Source organism: Antechinus flavipes, chromosome 2 (assembly GCF_016432865.1).
Source record: "Antechinus flavipes isolate AdamAnt ecotype Samford, QLD, Australia chromosome 2, AdamAnt_v2, whole genome shotgun sequence".
Classification (NCBI taxonomy): Eukaryota; Metazoa; Chordata; class Mammalia; order Dasyuromorphia; family Dasyuridae; genus Antechinus; species Antechinus flavipes.
Genome location: NC_067399.1, coordinates 48856358 through 48874552, shown reverse-complemented (window position 1 = coordinate 48874552; position 18195 = coordinate 48856358). Strand labels below are relative to the sequence as shown.

General features: G+C 44.0%; 1 protein-coding gene across 5 annotated transcripts in view; it reads left to right on the top strand.

The window, feature by feature from the left end:
• The window catches only part of GAS8 (growth arrest specific 8), a 36393-nt gene that overhangs the window by 9409 nt on the left and 8789 nt on the right, over positions 1 to 18195 (top strand). For 4 of the 5 annotated variants that reach the window (XM_051974738.1, XM_051974735.1, XM_051974733.1 and 1 more), the window contains 9 exons: positions 8096 to 8197; positions 8473 to 8670; positions 9116 to 9322; positions 10320 to 10374; positions 10806 to 11011; positions 11592 to 11759; positions 12081 to 12167; positions 14263 to 14472; positions 16366 to 16431. In XM_051974738.1, coding sequence (XP_051830698.1) covers positions 8183 to 8197; positions 8473 to 8670; positions 9116 to 9322; positions 10320 to 10374; positions 10806 to 11011; positions 11592 to 11759; positions 12081 to 12167; positions 14263 to 14472; positions 16366 to 16431 — 1212 coding nt within the window. In that variant the 5' untranslated portion in view covers positions 8096 to 8182. Of the gene's footprint in view, positions 1 to 578; positions 677 to 8095; positions 8198 to 8472; positions 8671 to 9115; positions 9323 to 10319; positions 10375 to 10805; positions 11012 to 11591; positions 11760 to 12080; positions 12168 to 14262; positions 14473 to 16365; positions 16432 to 18195 lie in introns of those variants that run through there. The other variant, XM_051974736.1, reaches the window with a different exon arrangement.

The following is an 18195-nucleotide window of genomic DNA, read 5'->3' as shown; positions in this document are numbered from 1 at the left end:
AGGGCCTGGCAGTGACTAACGGACCTTCCAGCTTTAAATTTAGGATTCTGTATCAAACCAGTTCAAGTCGTTTTTGTAGCATATGTCCGGGTGCCCCCCAAACCTTAGCAATTTACGCCGCGAGTTTGGGGGCACCCAGAATATGGAGTCATTTTCAAGCTATTACACGTGCTTTTCTTTGTGTGGATATCATGAGGACCCCTGAATAGATCACATCAATGCACACATACGGGGACAAAAGAAGTCCTACGGCGGCGTCCCCTTAAGATCCATCTTCAGCTCCCGCTCCCACCACCAAAAGCGTTGGCGAGCAGCCCCGGACCCCTCGGAGGAGGCGCAGGGTTCTTGCCTGGGGCTGCGCTAGCACAGCTTCCTTGCGCCCCGTGGACCCCAGGCGGCCGCTCGCCTGCCGCCAGGCCACGCCCAGTCCCAGGCCTCCGTTGCTAGGGACTCGATCTCGGGCGTTGCCAGGGCCGCCGCCTCCTGGGAGTCGCTGGAGCTGTGGAGAGAGAGGAGGGAGGCACGGGCGAGATCTCGCGAGTTCCGGCGAGGTTTCTAGGACGACTCCGGCGGCGGTTGCTAGGAGACGGAATTCATTTTCCAGGCGGGGAGCGGAGGACCCGGGGTGGAGTTTGCGCGTGTGTGACCGCGGGGGGGCCGATTCGGAAGCAAGATGGTAAGGATGGGATCGAGTGGGGAGCCGGGGAGAAGAGGAAGAGCGGGGTGCCTTTCCCTCTCCGCCCCGAAGAGGGGCAGGCCCAGAGCTAGCCGGGGAGGAGCAGGCGAGACTCGAACCCGAGGCCTTCTCCCTCCCATGTGACCCACCCGGGAAGCCTACACTCGCGCTCGTGTAGATGATAAAGTTGAGTCTAGCCACCCTCTGGATAGCGCTTTGTTTACTCCGATACCCTGGGGAGAGGGGCTGTTAGCATTCCCCATGTGTTACAGATGAGGAAACCGAGGCCCGCAGGGGTCACCCGGCTGGTGAGGTCCAGGAGGCAGCATTCCGAGGCAGGCTATTCCGGGCCCTCCAGCGGTCTGGCACACTGTCCCGTGTACAGATAGTTATCCATCTATATATCCTTGTAAATATAAATATACTCATAGGCAACTCACCCTTAGGCACTCACACGTGCACATATATATCTAGAGATGCTCATCTGCAAAGTGACGTATAGTTATATGCTCTCATGTACACACGTGTAAATAAAAATATTTTTTATTTTTTACTTGAGGGGGGAGTCAATTAATTCACAAGCATTTAATTGACTTAATTGCGAATTGACATAATTAAATGCATAGGTGCATATTTACACTCACACAGACATACTATATATATATACATATGTGCATGATGTATATACATCTATATAACAGATTGTATATGGTATATTGTGTATACATGTCCATGTATATGTATTGTATGTATGCACATACATGTACACTATATATCTATATATAGGTATATCTATCTCCGTATACATCTCAATAGATATATCAATCTATACATCTAATCTCTAGACACTAGAGAGATGACACTGATAGATATAGAGATGTTATATAGCTTCAGATATACATACTAAGATAATAGGAATCTAAATATAGATATATCTAGTTAAAGAGATCTATATATTTAAATATGTGTAAATATTTAGCTGTAGATACATATAAGTATATGGCATTTAGATAGATATAGATGGATGGATGGATAGATAGAAGAAAAAAATATACCGGTAGATATCTATTGAGATATATGGATATATAGCTATAGAAATACACACGAGTATATGATATGACATCTAGATAGAAACAGAGCAGTATTTCTAGATAACTATATAACATAACCATAGATATACACTGTATATAATATGAAATCTAAATATAGAGATAGCTAGATAGAAATAGAGATAGATATATCTTACTATATATAGCTATAGCTATACATATTTATATAAAATTATATCTAGAGAGAAATAGAAACATATATCCCTATCTAGATAAATATAGCCATAGATATACACATATGTATATAATGACATTTAGATAGACATAGATATAGCAGATAGATATCTATAACTAGATATGAATATAACTGAATACACATGTAGATAATATGACATTTAGATAGAACTAGACAGATATATAAACATATAATACGACATCTAAATAGATATAGATATGGAGATAGACACATTTTATTACATATAGATATGCCTGCTAGGAGTCAGAGGGCATTCCCCTGTCACATCATCCTCTCTGTCAGCAGCATCACTTCTGGGGCAAGGGACAGTCTGGGCTTGATTGGATTCTTAGGTATCCTCAGATGAATGACAAACTCCAGCAGAATCCCCAAGTGGCGAGCATCTCAGACAAAGGTTTGGAAGTTCAGGGTGTCCAGGGCCTTCCACCACCTTTTTAAACAAACAAGTATTATAGAAGTCCTCCTGAATTTGTCACTGGACTTAGAATCAAAAACATTTTTCCTATCTTGGCTTTACCTCTTATCTAGCTCAGGGACCCAGGGTCAGATGAGGTAATTCCCTTCAGCCTTCACTTTCTGTGATTCTTTGATACCCTAAGTAGAATAGAAACAATGAGGAATTCAAAGGAGGGGGATAATAATTGTGATGAAGGGAGCCTCTGTGATGGTTAAGAGATAAATAAGACTATAAGATATATAAGAAACTATAAGCACCTTCAAAGGAAGCAGGTTTGAATTCATTGAAAGCAAGTTAAAAAAGGCAAAGAGATCCCATTCTTCTCTTATTCAAATCATTGATAAACTCTGGTTTTCCTGACATTATGCTTTGGGTGATGATGATCTACCAGTTCTAGAGGCCTATGTTATTTCCTTCAGATTCAACAGGTGAAGTCAACATAAGATTTTTATATAGTTACTATGTATCTTTGAAATTCACATCCCTTGTGGGGGCCCAGGGGATTAGAGACATAAAATTTAGATACAGAGTTTGCAATCTAATAGAATAAGATACATTCTTTCATAGATAACCATGTATCAAAATGTTGCAAAATAAATTACTTTCTAAGTTCTAAACTTCTTCAGAGTAGTATCTTTGAATCTCTTTTAATATTAGTTGCTCTCCCTTTCTTTTTTTTGGAGAAGCAGAGTGATCCTAGATACAGAGTATTGCGTTTACTTTGTCATTTGTATTATATTATTAGATGAGCCTGTTAGATTATTTGGTTTTGCTAAAGTGTATATATGTGTGTACGGTATATGATTTAAATATTTTTTACAAAGGAAGTTTCACTGAGTAGGGGTATTCAGAAATGAAAGTGATAGTAAAATAAAGACATCAATAAAATTTGAAAAATACTATCTCAAAGAGGAATAAAGAATTGAGGCTTTTTATTGTCTTCAGTTTGTATCATTTTAACGTTGCCTTTTCCTTGACCTATTAAAATTCCTCTTGCAGTTCTTCTGCCTTGGTAACCAAGTTTTCTATGCTCATTAACTCTTCCCAGTAGTGATTAATTACCAGGTCCTTAAGCAAAACTTTGCACTGATCTCAGATAGACATTTGCCATCCATCATGGTCCCGGTCTAGAGTCACTCTCCTTTCATTGGTTCTCATGCTTGGCTGTTATATTTATAACAATAAGATCATTGTCTTTCTGTCTAAAAGCTGGCTTCTCAATATTTGCTCATGATTTCCTTATTAAAATCCTAATGCATTTCTGCTTTATGTGCTTCTGAAATTAACAATGATCACTTAATCTTCAAATCAATCCATCTAATTTTCCTCAAACCTCTTTTTTCTCCAAAAAATTCTTAGTTTTTGTTATTCTGAATTTAAAACACTGAAACACTCACATAAATTTAGAATGAATGACATGAGACAGTTTAGAACTTAAAATGCAACCAAAAAAATTTTTTTTTAATTGTAACAAATAAGCATAGACAAGCAAAACAACAGTCCTGACAATTGGCCAGGCCCCAAATGTTCCATTCTGTACTTCACTAAGTCCATTACTTTTCTTTTGGAAGGTAAGTAGCATGACTGGTCTGTTGGAGTTATAGTTGGTAATGCTGTATTCATCAAAATTTGGAAGTCTCTCAGAATTTTTGTCTTTACAGTGTTGTAGTTATTGTATACATTGTTTTTCTGGTTCTTCTTACTTTGATCTCTGTCATATAGGATTTTCCAGGTTTCTCTGAAATTGTCCCTTTCATCATTTTGATGGCACAATAATATATTCTCTTACATCCATGTGACATTAATTTGACTCATGTCCCTACTGATGGGCACCCCTTCCATCACCTCTCTGTCACCAGTGATATGTTTCATCATGATTCCTTGGAACTGTAGTTTGGTCATTGAGTTAATCAGAGTACCTAAATCTTTCAAAATTATTTGTCTTTACCATATTGCTATCTTTGGATAAATTGTTCTTTTCCATTCACTTCCTTTTGCATCAGTTCATACAAGTCTTCATGAGTTTCACTGAAACTACCAGTTGTTTTTTACAGCATGAATAATATTCTATCACATTTATGTACCATGACTTGTTCAGACATTTCCCAATTTATAGGCAGCCTTTTAGATTCACATACTTTGCTACCTCAAAAGATACACGTACACACATCTACATCTATATCTTTATATATCTATATACATACATCAATAGAGTTTATTTTGCTTAGGATGAATCCCTTCCTTAATTTATCTTCCCTTTCCCCCCTTCCTCCTATTTCTCTAATAAGTGAAAATAATTTTTGACTCCATTTCTTTGTGTGTATTCTTCCCTCTTTTGATCTATTCAGATGAGAATGAGGTTCAAGTATTAGCCACTGAAGTAAGGCTGGAAGGATGTCATTGACTTCTTTTTGGTCCATTTTAATTTTCAGGGAGTTTGTTGTTTGGGTTTGTACCTATTGTGCCAGGCTGATAATTCAGTTGCCAATTCCTTCTTCCATAGCTCTTATTTCTAATATTCTCACTTATAAGAATATTTTAAAACTTAAAAAAAAATTCTGCTATATCTGTTCTAGGAATTCTAATTGAATTCATCCCCAAGTTGTTTTTTTTTTTTTTTTTTTTGAGGTTTTGCTTGCAGATGTTTTGGAGTCATTCTCTTCTTCTGAGTGATCCTGTCTCATCATAAAAGTTTGTTTTGTTTTGTTTTTTATCACAGGATTCCTTTTTTTGTTTGTTTACTAATTCTTCTAGTCTTATTTCCTGACTTCACACTTGATGTTAAGACTGAGTTCTATGTACTCATCTAGGGAAAGTCTGGATTGTTTTCATTTGCTCCTTTCTTAGAGAATTAAATGTTCTACTGTTCCATAACCCCAGGGACATCTCTGGCTTGGGATCTGCAAGATTTGATGTTCCCAAAATGGTCTATTCCAAGGCAAAGTCTGATTGCTGCCTCTGGTCTCAGTTTTGCAAATTATCAACAGTAGACTGCTGCAATCAGACTGCCTCAGTCAGCCTGTTGAAATGCTCTCCTGATTCAGACTTCTAGGTCCCATTTTGGTGTAGGATTACCTCTGTAGGTATTCTTCTGCAGGGTTTAAGACCCCCAATGATGGGGAAGGAAGGGAGCAACAGGTCCTCTTTCTGTTCACCTTGAGCTGTGGGCAACAATACTGTCACTTTACATCCATCCCCGTTGTTCCTGCTGCATAATAAGTCTATCATTGTCTTATATGGGGTTCTCTTCCAGGTTTCCAGCCCTTCTCTGGGCATTGGTAATCTGGAGGGTATATAGGGTAATAACATCATAAGGCTGGAAATATAGCTTGGGGCCAAGTTGTATAAGGAGATCAAGTGAGAGGGAGCAGGAATAAGACCTAGAAACTTAAGTGGACATTTGAGATGGCTACAAGAGTGAAGATGAAGATGAAGATGATTGAGGTTGTGAACCATGATAATTAGAAGGATGGTGGTGTCCTCCACAGAAACAATGGGAGGTCAAAAGTGGGGGAGTCTGGGAAGAAGATAAATTAATTCTGGTTTAGATGCATTGAGCTTGAAGTAGCCATGGAACATATGGTTTGAAAAAGAACTCAGAAGAAAGACTAGGACTGAATCTGGGAATCATCTACCTTAAAATTATAATTAAACTAAAGGGAGCTGACAAGATCACAGAAAAGAGAGAAAGGAGAGGGGAGGGCAATGGAAGGGAGAAGAGAGGAGGGGAGGGGAGGAGTGGGATAAGGAGAAGATAGGAGGGAATGGGAGAGGAGAGGAGAGGAAAGAGGAGAGGAGGGAAGAGGAGAGGAGAAAAGAGGAGGGAAGGGAGGGAAGAGGAGAAAAAAGGGAAGGGGAGAGGAGAGAAGAGGAGGGAGGAGAAAGAAGAGGAGAAGGAAAGGAGGGGAGAAAAGAGGAAAGGTGGGGAAGGGAGAGGAGAAAAAAGGGGAGAGAAGAGGAGGAGGAGAAAGAAGAGGAGAAGAAAGGAGAGGAAGTAAGGGAAAAGGAAAAGAGGGGAGAGGAGAAAAGAGGAAAGGTGGGGAAGGGAGAGGAGAAAAGAGAAGAGGAGGAAAGGAAAAAAGGGAAGGGAGAGGAGAGAAGAGGAGAAGAAAGGAGAGGAGGTAAGGGAAAAGGAAAAGAGGGGAGAGGAGAGAAGAGGAGAGGAGAAAAAAGGGGAGAGAAGAGGAGAAGAAAGGAGGGGGGAGGACAGAGGAGAAAAGAGAAGGAGAAGAGAGAAAAGGAGAGGGGAGGGCAATGGAAGGGAGAAGAGAGGAGGGGAGGGGAGGAGTGGGATAAGGAGAAGATAGGAGGGAATGGGAGAGGAGAGGAGAGGAAAGAGGAGAGGAGGGAAGAGGAGAGGAGAAAAGAGGAGGGAAGGGAGGGAAGAGGAGAAAAAAGGGAAGGGAGAGGAGAGAAGAGGAGGGAGGAGAAAGAAGAGGAGAAGGAAAGGAGGGGAGAAAAGAGGAAAGGTGGGGAAGGGAGAGGAGAAAAAAGGGGAGAGAAGAGGAGAGGAAAGGAGGGGAAGCAAGAGAAGAAAAAAGGAGGTGAGGGAAGAGGAAAGAGGAGAAGAAAGGAGAGGAGGTAAGGGAAAAGGAAAAGAGGGGAGAGGAGAAAAGAGAAGAGGAGGAAAGGAAAAAAGGGAGGGGAAGGAGAGGAAGGGAAATGGGAGAGAAGAAGAAAGGAGGGGGGAGGACAGAGGAGAAAAGAGAAGGAGAAGAGAGAAAAGGAGAGGGGGAGAGGTGGGGAAGAAATAAAAGGGGAAGGGAGGGGAGGAGAGAAAAGAAAGAAGAGAGGAAAGGAGAAGAGAGGAGAGGAGAGGGTCTAGGGAACCTCTTAAGTCTTGGGATATACCCATGGTTAAAGGATATGACATGGATGGAAATCTAGCAAAAGATAATTTACAAGAAGTCAGGTAGAAAGAAAACCAAAAGAAAGCAGTGTCACACACACGCGCACACACACACACACACACACACACACACACACACACAAACAAAACAAAACAAAACAAAACAAAACAAAACAAAAAACAAAGAGAAGAAAATATAGGGAGAGCAAATGGTCTCACTCCCCCTTCCCTCCCCCCTCTTCCTTCCTCCCTTTTCCTCTCCTCTTTTCTTCCCTTCCCTTCCCTTCTCCCCTCTCTCCTTTCTCCATCCCTGGCTGCCAGAGCCCCTCTTCCTTTTTTGTATCTCTTTTCTAAAACCATATTCTGCAGAGACAGGGATGGGTGTCTGATGCCTCCCCTCACAGAATAGATTGCTGGTTCCTTGAAGGACAGGCCCTTTTCTCTTATTGCCTGTTTATCCCACATGCCTGGCATAAGTAGTGGGTTAATAAATACGTGACTAATTAAGTGGCCCCATGTACCTGATAAAGTATTGGGCATTGGCAGAATATTGTGGCAAATAGCACTTGAAGTAGTCCATTCCTGGAGTGGACATTTCTGTTTAAAAGAAGGATGGCCTCAGTTCTGAGTAAGTGGATATCGCCTTTCTCTTTGTGCCATATAACCTTTCCCTATATGTATGGATATATATATATATAATATATATGAATCAATAGAACTTTTCCCTTCAGCAGCATGACTACCAGTGATTTTTTTTTGTGTGATTTATGATTCGTTTTGATATTTAATGATTTTCTGTTTATTTCAGGCGCCCAAAAAGAAGGGAGGAGGAGGAGGAGGAAAGAAGGGAAAAGTAAAAGCTTCCCCCATTGTCGACGGCATCCCACCAGAAGAAATGAACAAGGAACAGGTAGGAGCTGGTCTTGGGCCATCCTCATCACAGATGGGACATCTGTGAGTCCAGGGTTTGTGTGGGTATTCGAGTCTCCCAAAAGTTTAGTCGGGAAGACAAAGCGCATTTGTTGTCACTGGTCAGCTCTAAGCTCATTAAAAAATGGAACCTTCTTCCAAAACTCAGCGTATTTCTGCTCGTGCATTGTGAAATACGATTGTATTTCATGCCAGCGAGCCAGGAAATCTTTGCTATTCTCCCTCGAGCCTTACCTCCCCACCTTGATTCTACAGGTGGAGGAGCACATTTTGCGAATCAGAGAAGAGCTGGACAGGGAAAGGGAGGAACGCAACTACTTTCAGCTGGAGCGAGACAAGATCCACACGTTCTGGGACATCACCCGGAGGCAGCTGGAGGAGAAGAAAGCTGAGCTACGGAATAAGGATCGAGAGATGGAGGAGGCTGAAGAGAGGCACCAAGTGGAGATTAAAGTGAGAGGTGGCCCAAACTGCTTGTGCTTAGCTCCTATGTATCAGGAGCACCTCCAGGGGTGGGGAGGAGCCCTCCTCAGTGTGACACCTTGGCTCTCCTTTCTGGTCTGGGGAGAGCACTGCCCCCCCCCCCCCCCCATGAGTTTAAATGCAAAGAAAAATGTCAAGGAGGGTCCTAAGTTGTTTTTGTGGTTGTGGCCCAAGTGTCCTCTGAAAGGGATCTTAGAGAGAGAGACACAGAGACAGAGACAGAGAGGCGGGACAGAGAGATAGACAAAAGGAAAAGAAGAGAGAAGAGTAATGGAGAGGAGGAGAGGGGAGAAGAGAGAATGAATATGGTCTTTGAAGGAGAAGCGCTTTGGCCATTCTTGGTCTTTCTGTCTGTCTGTCTGTGTAGGACATAGAGAGCCCATGGGCCTGTGTTTTTCTCTGCATTTTGTTTTAGGTTTACAAACAGAAAGTAAAGCATTTGCTGTATGAGCACCAGAATAACCTGACGGAGATGAAAGCTGAGGGAACCGTGTCCTTGAAGCTGGCTCAAAAGGAGCACCGGACGCAGGAGAACGAGATGCGCAAGAACATGCGCTGTCTCAAGGTGGAGCTCAAGGAGCAGGAGCTGGCCAATGAAGTGGTGATGAAAAATCTGCGCCTGGTACGTGCAAAGGCTGGGATGTGGGAACGAGAGGAAAGTGTGAGTGGGCTGGGGACAGCTCCACAACCTCCCAGTCTCTTCTTCCTCCAAATACTCTTTCCTTTCAGAAAAGAATAACAGGATGTGGCCAATGTGGGGGCCAGTGCACGAGACCTGGCTTCTGAGTTACTGTTGATAGGCATTTGATAGCATTTTTCTTTTGAGATTGTGGGTGGAGAAGGAGGGGATAAGAATTGTTCCTGTTTCAGACCTTTCTTGTTTGTGAAATGAAGGGTGTGTGGCAGTGGTGATCCTGCTGATGGGTCCCCAGCCCACTTGAGGAGATGCAGGATGTGGCCTTTGTTAGAAAGGGCATTTCCTGTGGAACTGGACAGCTCCTCAGGAGGGCTCACAGAGTTTCCATCCTACTATATCCATAAGCACACTCGATAACATTTTAGATCGCTGCCACTTGGTGATCCTGAAGAGCCATAGTGTGTGCAGGGCCAGAGCCGTAGTCGGGAGACAGGTTCTAATTTTGCCAGTGATGATTTTTAGCAGTGAAATAACAGGCAAGTCACTGACATTCTTCTCAGAGCTAAGAAGAGCCTCAGTGTCTTTATTTGAAGCACTAAATAATACTAAAGATTGCCCTCCCCTACCTCACAGAGCTATCATGAGGAAAGCAATTTAGATCCCTTCAAATGCAAAGTTTGTGGAAGTGACTCACTGCAGCCAGATAGAGAGGAGGGGGAGTATGATAAGGTCACTTGACATAGCATGTCATTTTATCACCAGAGTTCTTGATTCTCTTAAAGCACCCTACTGCACGTTGATGTAAAGTGGATTTTAGAATCCAGATCACAGGACTGGGGTGACTGCAATCACTGCTTTGCAAATAGATGAAGTCATGAGGTTTTCCAGGCAGCACAGGTACCCAGTTGGCCTGTGTGTGCCCGCCCTGAACTGACCGTCAGTTTTTTCAGTGCTCTCGTAACACTGTCATTCTTCTTGACAGAAACATGATGAGGAGATTACTCGGATGAGGAATGACTTTGAGAGACAAGTCCGAGGTTTGTTGTATATTTTTGTAGCTCTCTATCCCTGCTGGGCCAAAACATCCCAGCCACCAGCTTCCTGCCTGTCCCGGGGGCGCCAAGCTTGTCTTGAGCCACAGGGTGGGTTACTTCTATGGCTATAAAAGAATATGGAGATGTTGGGAGAAGCCAGAGGCCCCTGTGTTCGTGGCTGTGGGGTCCTTTTCCAGGGCGCTTAGACTCTGTAGAAAGGCCTCCTGCCCCTGGCCCTTTGCTCAGTTCACTGACAAGGCTCCTGACTCAGTTCTCTGGGTGGGTCTGCTTGACATTCGATGCCTTCCATCTTGGCAGGAGCACAGGGCTATGGGCCAGTGTTCTGGAGTCCAGGAGAACCTTGTGAGGCCAGAGCCTGGGCCGTTGACTCCGATGCAGGCTGCTAACCTGCTCTGTGCACTGTGTCCCTTCAGAGATCGAGTCCAAATATGATAAGAAAATGAAAATGCTGCGAGATGAGCTGGATCTTCGGAGGAAGACAGAAATCCATGAGGTTGAGGAGAGAAAGAATGGCCAGATCAACACGCTGATGAAGAACCACGAGAAGGCCTTCAGCGACATCAAGAACTACTACAACGACATCACCCTGAACAATCTGGCCCTCATCAACTCTCTCAAGGTAAGCCGCCCCCAGCGGCCATGAACCCTCCCTGCCTCGGGCGAGCCTCCTTTGCTCCTGCTGGGAAAGCTTCCTTCAGACCTGCCAGTCCCGAGCCCAAACTGAGCCTCATGGACGGGGGGCTGAGCCTGCCTTTGAGGGGTGCTGGGCCGGCAGTGCCGGCTTAGGCCTGCAAGCCCCAGGCTCCGCAGCTGGGAACAGAAATCCTGATGCTGGCCGCCCCCATGGGGAGGAGCCATGGCTACAAAGTGCTGTTCCTGCTCCCTCAGGGCTTTATTTCTGCGGGCCCAGCCCGATGGCTGCCTCCCCTCTGCGGAGCCCAGCCCGAGGCCGGTCCTGGAGCCCAGCCCGAGGTGGCCTCTGCCCCCACGTGTTCCGTACCCACCATGCCAGGCTGTCTCTAGGCTTTCCCGCACACATCAGGGTCGAGAAGTTTGTAAGTTTGTGTTTGCTCCTGTCGCAGGGAGTTCCCCAAAAGGTGCAGGCACTGATTGGAAGCATTTCTCCTGGAAGCAAGAGAGGTCTCGGCCTCTTTCCTGCACCTGCCCTCCATGCCATTCTTTTCTCTTGTCATCTGCAGGAGCAAATGGAAGACATGAAAAACAAGGAAGACCATTTAGAAAAAGAGATGGCGGAAGTGATGCTCCAGAACAAAAGGCTGGCGGAGCCACTGCAGAAGGCCCGAGAGGAACTGATGGACCTCCATAAGAAACTAGTCAACTATGAGAAGGATCGACAGGCCCTGGCTGTGAGTGTCCTCCCGAGCTCAGATTCTGGGGACCCCCCGTGATCCCAGGAGGTTCCCCAGAAAAGTGACCAGCAGCCGGGCTGAGCCTAGGGCATGGCACCCACGAGGGCTCCTCAAAACTTGTGGATGAAGAGGAGGAGGGAAGCTGGGGACCCCTGGGCGCCCCTGCGGGGCCAGGAAGGAAGTCTGGGCATTATCTCAGGGACTGGAGGGGAAGAACACCCCTGCCCTTCTCTGGCAGAGCTGCCTCACCAGAGCTTCAGCTGCCCCAGGTTTGAGCCCTGATGCCAAGGGCCTGCTCTGCCCCTTCTCTTCTCTCAGAATACAAAAGCTCGCCTGAAAATCACTGAGAAGGAATTGAAAGACTTGCAGTGGGAGCATGAAGTGTTAGAGCAGCGATTCATCAAGGTGAGAGAGCGTGGGTATGGGATGGCACATGTGTCCTCAGGGGCAGGGGAGGGACCACAAGAGGGAGACCCAGAAAAGGGAGGCCTAGGGGATAACTGGAAGAGGGAGGCATAACCTCTGGGTGGACTCGGCCTCAGGGCTGTCAGGAAGCTGCCCTTTGTGTCTCCTCCCTCCCATGATGCAGCCATGGTTGTCTGGTCATGAATAAGCCTCATGGGGACTCTCCTTGGTTAGTGGCGCTCACACTCCCTGAATGTGGCCCGGTGGGGCTGGATGTGGGGCATTAGGCAGGAGCCATCAGGCCTCGGTCTCCCCATTTGTGAACCTGTTCCTCTGTAGATGCGCTCACTATTCAGAGAATGTTTGTGGTGGGCTTATAAAGGAGGGGCTCTGAGCCAGAAGAAAGTCAGTGTCCAGGTGGTGAAAACCACTTGTTCATGAACTGAAATTGGATCAACACCTTCAAAAACGGGGCAGAAGGGCATGGTGGGTGGCCTTCAAGCAGGATCCTTTAAGTCCTGGTTAGCTCATTGCTTGCTTGTCCCTGGGTCTGTTGGCAGCCCTGTTCCTGATGTGCTTGTTGATTGAGCTTTATTGACTTAAGTAGGAAGAGGATTAGAGTGAAAGGTGGTAGCTCTTTGTGAAGATCCTAGTACCTTGGAGGACCCGGAGGCCTCCATAGCATCCAAGTATGTAGTAATGGAGAAGAAAGTGAATTAGCAATGAGAAACTTCACTCTTATTTGGCCTATAAGTTTTACATAGAATTTTAATGGCTTTCACTTGTTATTTGTTTTTTTAACATCAAATATCAGAGAGGGGAAAAAAAAACACTTTGTCCTAATAGAATAGAATTTGTCTTTTACTAAAGACAAATGACTTAAAATTCGCTAACAGTGTTCCAAGAAAATTCTAACTCACAAGCCATTATTATTATTATGTTGTTGAGTCATGTCTGGCTCTGTGCGATTCCCATGGACTTTTATCCCTGGGGTTTTCTTGGCAGAGATACTGGAATGCTTTGCCATTTTTCCAGTATCAATAAGAAACTGAGGCAATTAGGGGTTAAGGAATTTGGCTAGGTCACACAGCTAGTATTTGAGGATGCATTAGAACTCAGATCTTCTTAATCCAAGCCCATTGGGGTTCTATCCATTATGCCCCACGAGCCATAGAGTCTATTAATTTTGGGAAATCTTTAGCAAATTGATTGTGTTTGTACCAGGTTTGAAGTTTATGAAACTCGAACCATTTCCAGGCATATAGTGAAACTGTTCTCTCTCTCTCTCTCTCTCTCTCTCTCTCTCTGTGGATAGCCCTGAAAGTCCAAAGTATGCAGCAAATACTTGTGGTAGATGTTGTTCAGTTGCTTAAGTTGTGTCCAATTATTTCTGATCTATTTGGCGTTTTCTTGGCAGAGATACAAGAGTGGTTTGTTATTCCTTTTTCCAGTCCATTTTACAGAGGAGGAAACTGGGGTAAACAGGGTGAAGTGATTGGCCCAGAGTCACACAGCTAGGAAGTATCTGAGGCCAGATCTGAACTCCTAACTCCAGGTCCCGCACTCTATGTACTATGGCCCCTCTGAGCTGCCCATGGTTGAAATGATGGTTCTGATATTAGCTGAGAAATAAGGTATGGGACTGTCCACTGACTAGCCCAAGACATATCTAAATGGTGAAGACTCCACGTTTTCTCTGAGATAGGGCCTAGTCACCCATTCCCCTCTGCCACTTGTCTTTTCAGTCTGGTTCTGTTGGTTTTCACCAAGTTCTGATCTTTTCACAATGTCTATATGAAAAAGAAGGATTTCCTGCCGATTCTATGTTAGAAACTTCCCTGTATATCCTACCTTAAAGGCAGTTGGGTGTCATTGGCAACTAAAACACTGGGATGAAATCTAAGATTTGGTTAGCATGTTTACAGTTAGAAACCATGAGTCATCTAGTTTGCTATAGTCATTACCCATTATCATTAGAGAGGTGACAAAAATATATGTCATTCTCTCTCCATCAAATCATATTCCGTGAGTCTTGTTAATGAAATTTCCCTGGGAAATGACTTGATTTCTCCCATGTCCCTGTCTCCTGAGCCAGGTTCAAGAAGAACGAGATGACCTGTATTCCAAATTCAGCAAGGCCATCCTAGAAGTGCAGCAGAAAACAGGTTTTAAGAATCTGATCCTGGAGCGCAAGCTGATGACCCTCTCGAATGTGATGGAGAGGAAGGAAGTGCAGATGAATGAGATCCTCTCTGCCTCCAACCTTGACCCCGAAGCCCTTGCGGTGGTCTCCCGAAAGCTGGAGGTACAGGCTCTTCAAAAGGTTTCTTGTTAATGGAGCAGGACACAGGGGTCCGATCACTGTGCTTTCCCCTAAGATTGGGGAATTTAGGCAACCCAACAGCAATTCCCCGTGGCCCTGTTTTTGAGGGCTCTCTCCAGACTCAGTCCTGCTCTAGGTATTATTTTCCTGATCATATCGATGGGAACTTCTTAACCAACTGTGTCTTTTTGACAGTTACATATAGGTTAGAAAGGAAAGTCTTAAAAGTCTCTTTGATGGTCTACTTTTTTCCTGGCTCCACCATGAACAGGCACCAGATCTTGGTGCATAACTAGTGCGTGGTGAAGAGAGCTGTCAGCTGGCTTTCTGTTGGGTTCAGTGCTCCACTTGTGCCATATTGGTGGTACACAACTAGCCACATAGTGAGACAGCAAATGACATGACTCAGATGGGAGTCTGAGGAAGCCCAGTGTCCAACTTGCTGCTGAGCAGGTTCATGGCACTGTGGGAAGAACCGAGGCGGGCAGCGAGCTGACATACTGTGGCAACAGCTGCCACATTTCACATAGGGCATTCATGACAGGGTTTGGTCTTAAGCTTTGAGTTGCTTATCCCAGGGGTAGATCCAGAACTAGAACCAGAACAGTGACTTTCCCTGCAAGTCTTCCTGCACTTGGCACTTTGTATTGCTTCCCATGAATACAGCCTTCACTCTTTTGTGGAGGTGCTTTTCTGTCATCATAACCATTAGAGCTTCCATTTTAGGGTCATTCCTTGATGTAAAATTAACTTGCATGTGTTTGCTTAACTTTAATATTCTGTGGGTTCGCTGCTGTGAAAGATGCCCTCAATTTCCTCTGTGGTTATCTACAAGTGGGCAGGATATCTGCCATCTTCCTGTGCTCATGTAGAGTCCTCTCCATTAACCTTGCCCTTTGAAGCCTCCAAAAGTGATGAAGGCAGAGGAAGACTCAACATATTGATCATTATTCTATGGGACTCATTTGCTGGTCTCTCTCTGCCTCTGCACAAGCTTTATCAACTGTGCATAAGGCTAAACAACTTTTGCATTGGATTAGCTGTTGTGAATAACATGCAGGACAAGAGAACTTTCCCCTCTGTGGAGGACATGTTCTGGCCCCCTCCCATGTTTAGAAAGCAGAATGGAGCTGGTTCTGATGGGAACTTTTGTTTTCTTTGGAGTCAATATAAAACATATCTGACTAAATGGATTCCAATGTTTTATCCTAATCCATTTATTGATAAAGATAGCCCTGTGTGATGAGAATCTGAATGGAGGCAGAAAAGGGTTGTGTACCTCTATTGAAACTCTGCTCAGAAAACCTGGAATATACTAAGTATCAGAGGAAGGAGGAACCTCAAGGGATTAACTGATTATTCCCCACCCTCCAGGGATTATGTTGGTGTTTTATTATCATTTGATAGAAGAGCCATTTTGAAATGACTTGTCTAAACTCTACTATTCAATTCCGGGCCTTGAACCTAGAACAGTTCTGCACTTTCCATTGCCAAGACTCTTTTCCTGGCCCATCCTAATCAAAGTGAAGAGACTTGGTAGACTAATTAGCTAAAAGAAGCTGTCAGAAATATCATTAGACCAACAAGTATTGTTATGTAGAGCGCATTTACATTTCTGTCTCAGAGGGGAATACAAGCAGGAGGCAAGTGCTGCTCTTGCTAGGACAAGAAAGAACCCCCTCCCCCCTTTATTCTGAAACCAGCAGATTCAGTCACAGCAGCTGTGGGCCAGAGGTCAGAGGCTTCCTGGACATTGCCTGTTGTGTTTGATTGCCCGCCCATGTCCAAGGCTCTCTTTTTAGTGTATATTTGGGGCTTAGCAGTTCTTCGTTTGTCTCAAGTCTCATGGTGGACTTCTTTGATTTCCCTCTTCAGGATGTCCTGGATTCTAAAAACAGCACTATCAAGGACCTGCAGTATGAGCTCGCCCGTGTTTGCAAGGTGAGATGGTGACTGGGTAAGGCCTTGGGCAAACAAGAGGGAAGGGACATGGGTGCTGACTGTCTATAAAACATTTGGACCTTCTCTGCTGACACCCCTCACTTCCCACCTTCCTACCCTTACCCAGAATTAGGACTGAGAGCCCTGGCGCCCAGGAAGGGCATGCTACAGGGTCTTTGCACACTTCCCATACCACTTTTTGTGTGGGTGCTCTGACTTTAGACTATAGATCTGCCATTTAATAATACCTGGATAACTCCAAGAAAGACACATGGCCCATGGAGGTGGCCATCACTTTCACCTTCACATGACCTTCACTTTCAGGGAGATGTGTATCATATCTGCTAAAACTCTGTGGTCTCCATGTTCTTAGGAGATGGGCACTTGCTCTCCTTGAGAAGAGAGGACAGTTCTCCTGGAGCCTCATTCGTGGCCAGTGGCCCTTTAGAGGCCCTTTTGCCAAAAGAGATTTACCAGAAATGGACTATTTTTTCTTTTTCAGATTGCAGTAGGTGACATTTATCGATTAATCGATTTATTGATTAATCTTTATTTCCAAGTTTTGTCTAGCTGCCTCATGCACAGAGATATCAGTAAATAATGACTTCAGATAATCATTTTTATAAGTCAACTTCCTTCTGGCTAATCAGCTCCCACGAGAGATTCTTCATCTCATTCACAGCATTGATTTGGGCTCCTTTGGTGCCCACCTTAATTAAGTTTCTGGATTTTCTTTCACTTCTACTTTAGTTTTCATTTTCTTCTACCTCAGTCAGGGTGTCCTGGCTTATGGTCATATCTCTAGCTGCCTCTAGGGGACCTTTAGCCTTTGGTTTTTCTTTTGGAAATGTGCTCTTTAAACCTTATCACCTTTGATTCTCTTCCTGGTCACTTCGGGCCTTAAGCTCTCTCTCCAGGTCACATCGAAATTTGGGGTCTTCCATATCACACTTTAGGAATTATTGCTATAGACAAATATTGCTTAAAATAATTGGATACAGCTGCTCCAGATGCTTTTAACCACTGTCAGTTGGTCCACTGTTTTTCTAACTCTGCTCTTTAGCAGTCAGTGAGTTAAACCCTGGAAATACCAGGCACAGGGGGTTGCCTCCTTGCAGCTTTGATGGGAAAGCAGCCTACAGAAGTAACTTAGATCAGATTAAATGCTTAATTGTCTTGGAGCTATGGTGACAGAGGGAGCTTCCCTCTTCTAGGTTTGTATGGCACCCACTGAAACAACAAATTATAGAAACAATTGATAATTTCGTCCAAGAGAATGACAATTATGAGAAAACATACTAAAACTTATGAGATGCACGCAAAGTAGTGTTCTTAGAGGAAATTTTATATCTCTAGATGCTTACATTAATAAAATAGAGAAAGAAGAAGATCAATGATTTAGACATGCAACTAAAAAGGCTAGAAAAAAGAATAAATTAAAAGCCCCCAATTAAATACCAAATTAGAAATTCTGAAAGTCAAAGAAGAGATTAATAAAACTGAAAGTAAGAAAAAACTAAGAGTTGGTTTTATGAAAAGACCAACAACATAGATAAGATTAGAAAAAGAAAAGAAAACTAACTTACTAGTATCAAAAATGAAAAAGATGAACTTAGCACCAATGAAGAGGAAATTAAAGCAATAATTAAGAGCTATTTTTCCCAACTGTATGCCAATAAATCTGATAATTAAATGAAACTAATTTCAGTACTATATAAACTATTTGGAAAAATAGGTAAAAGAGGAGTCCTGCCAAATTCTTTT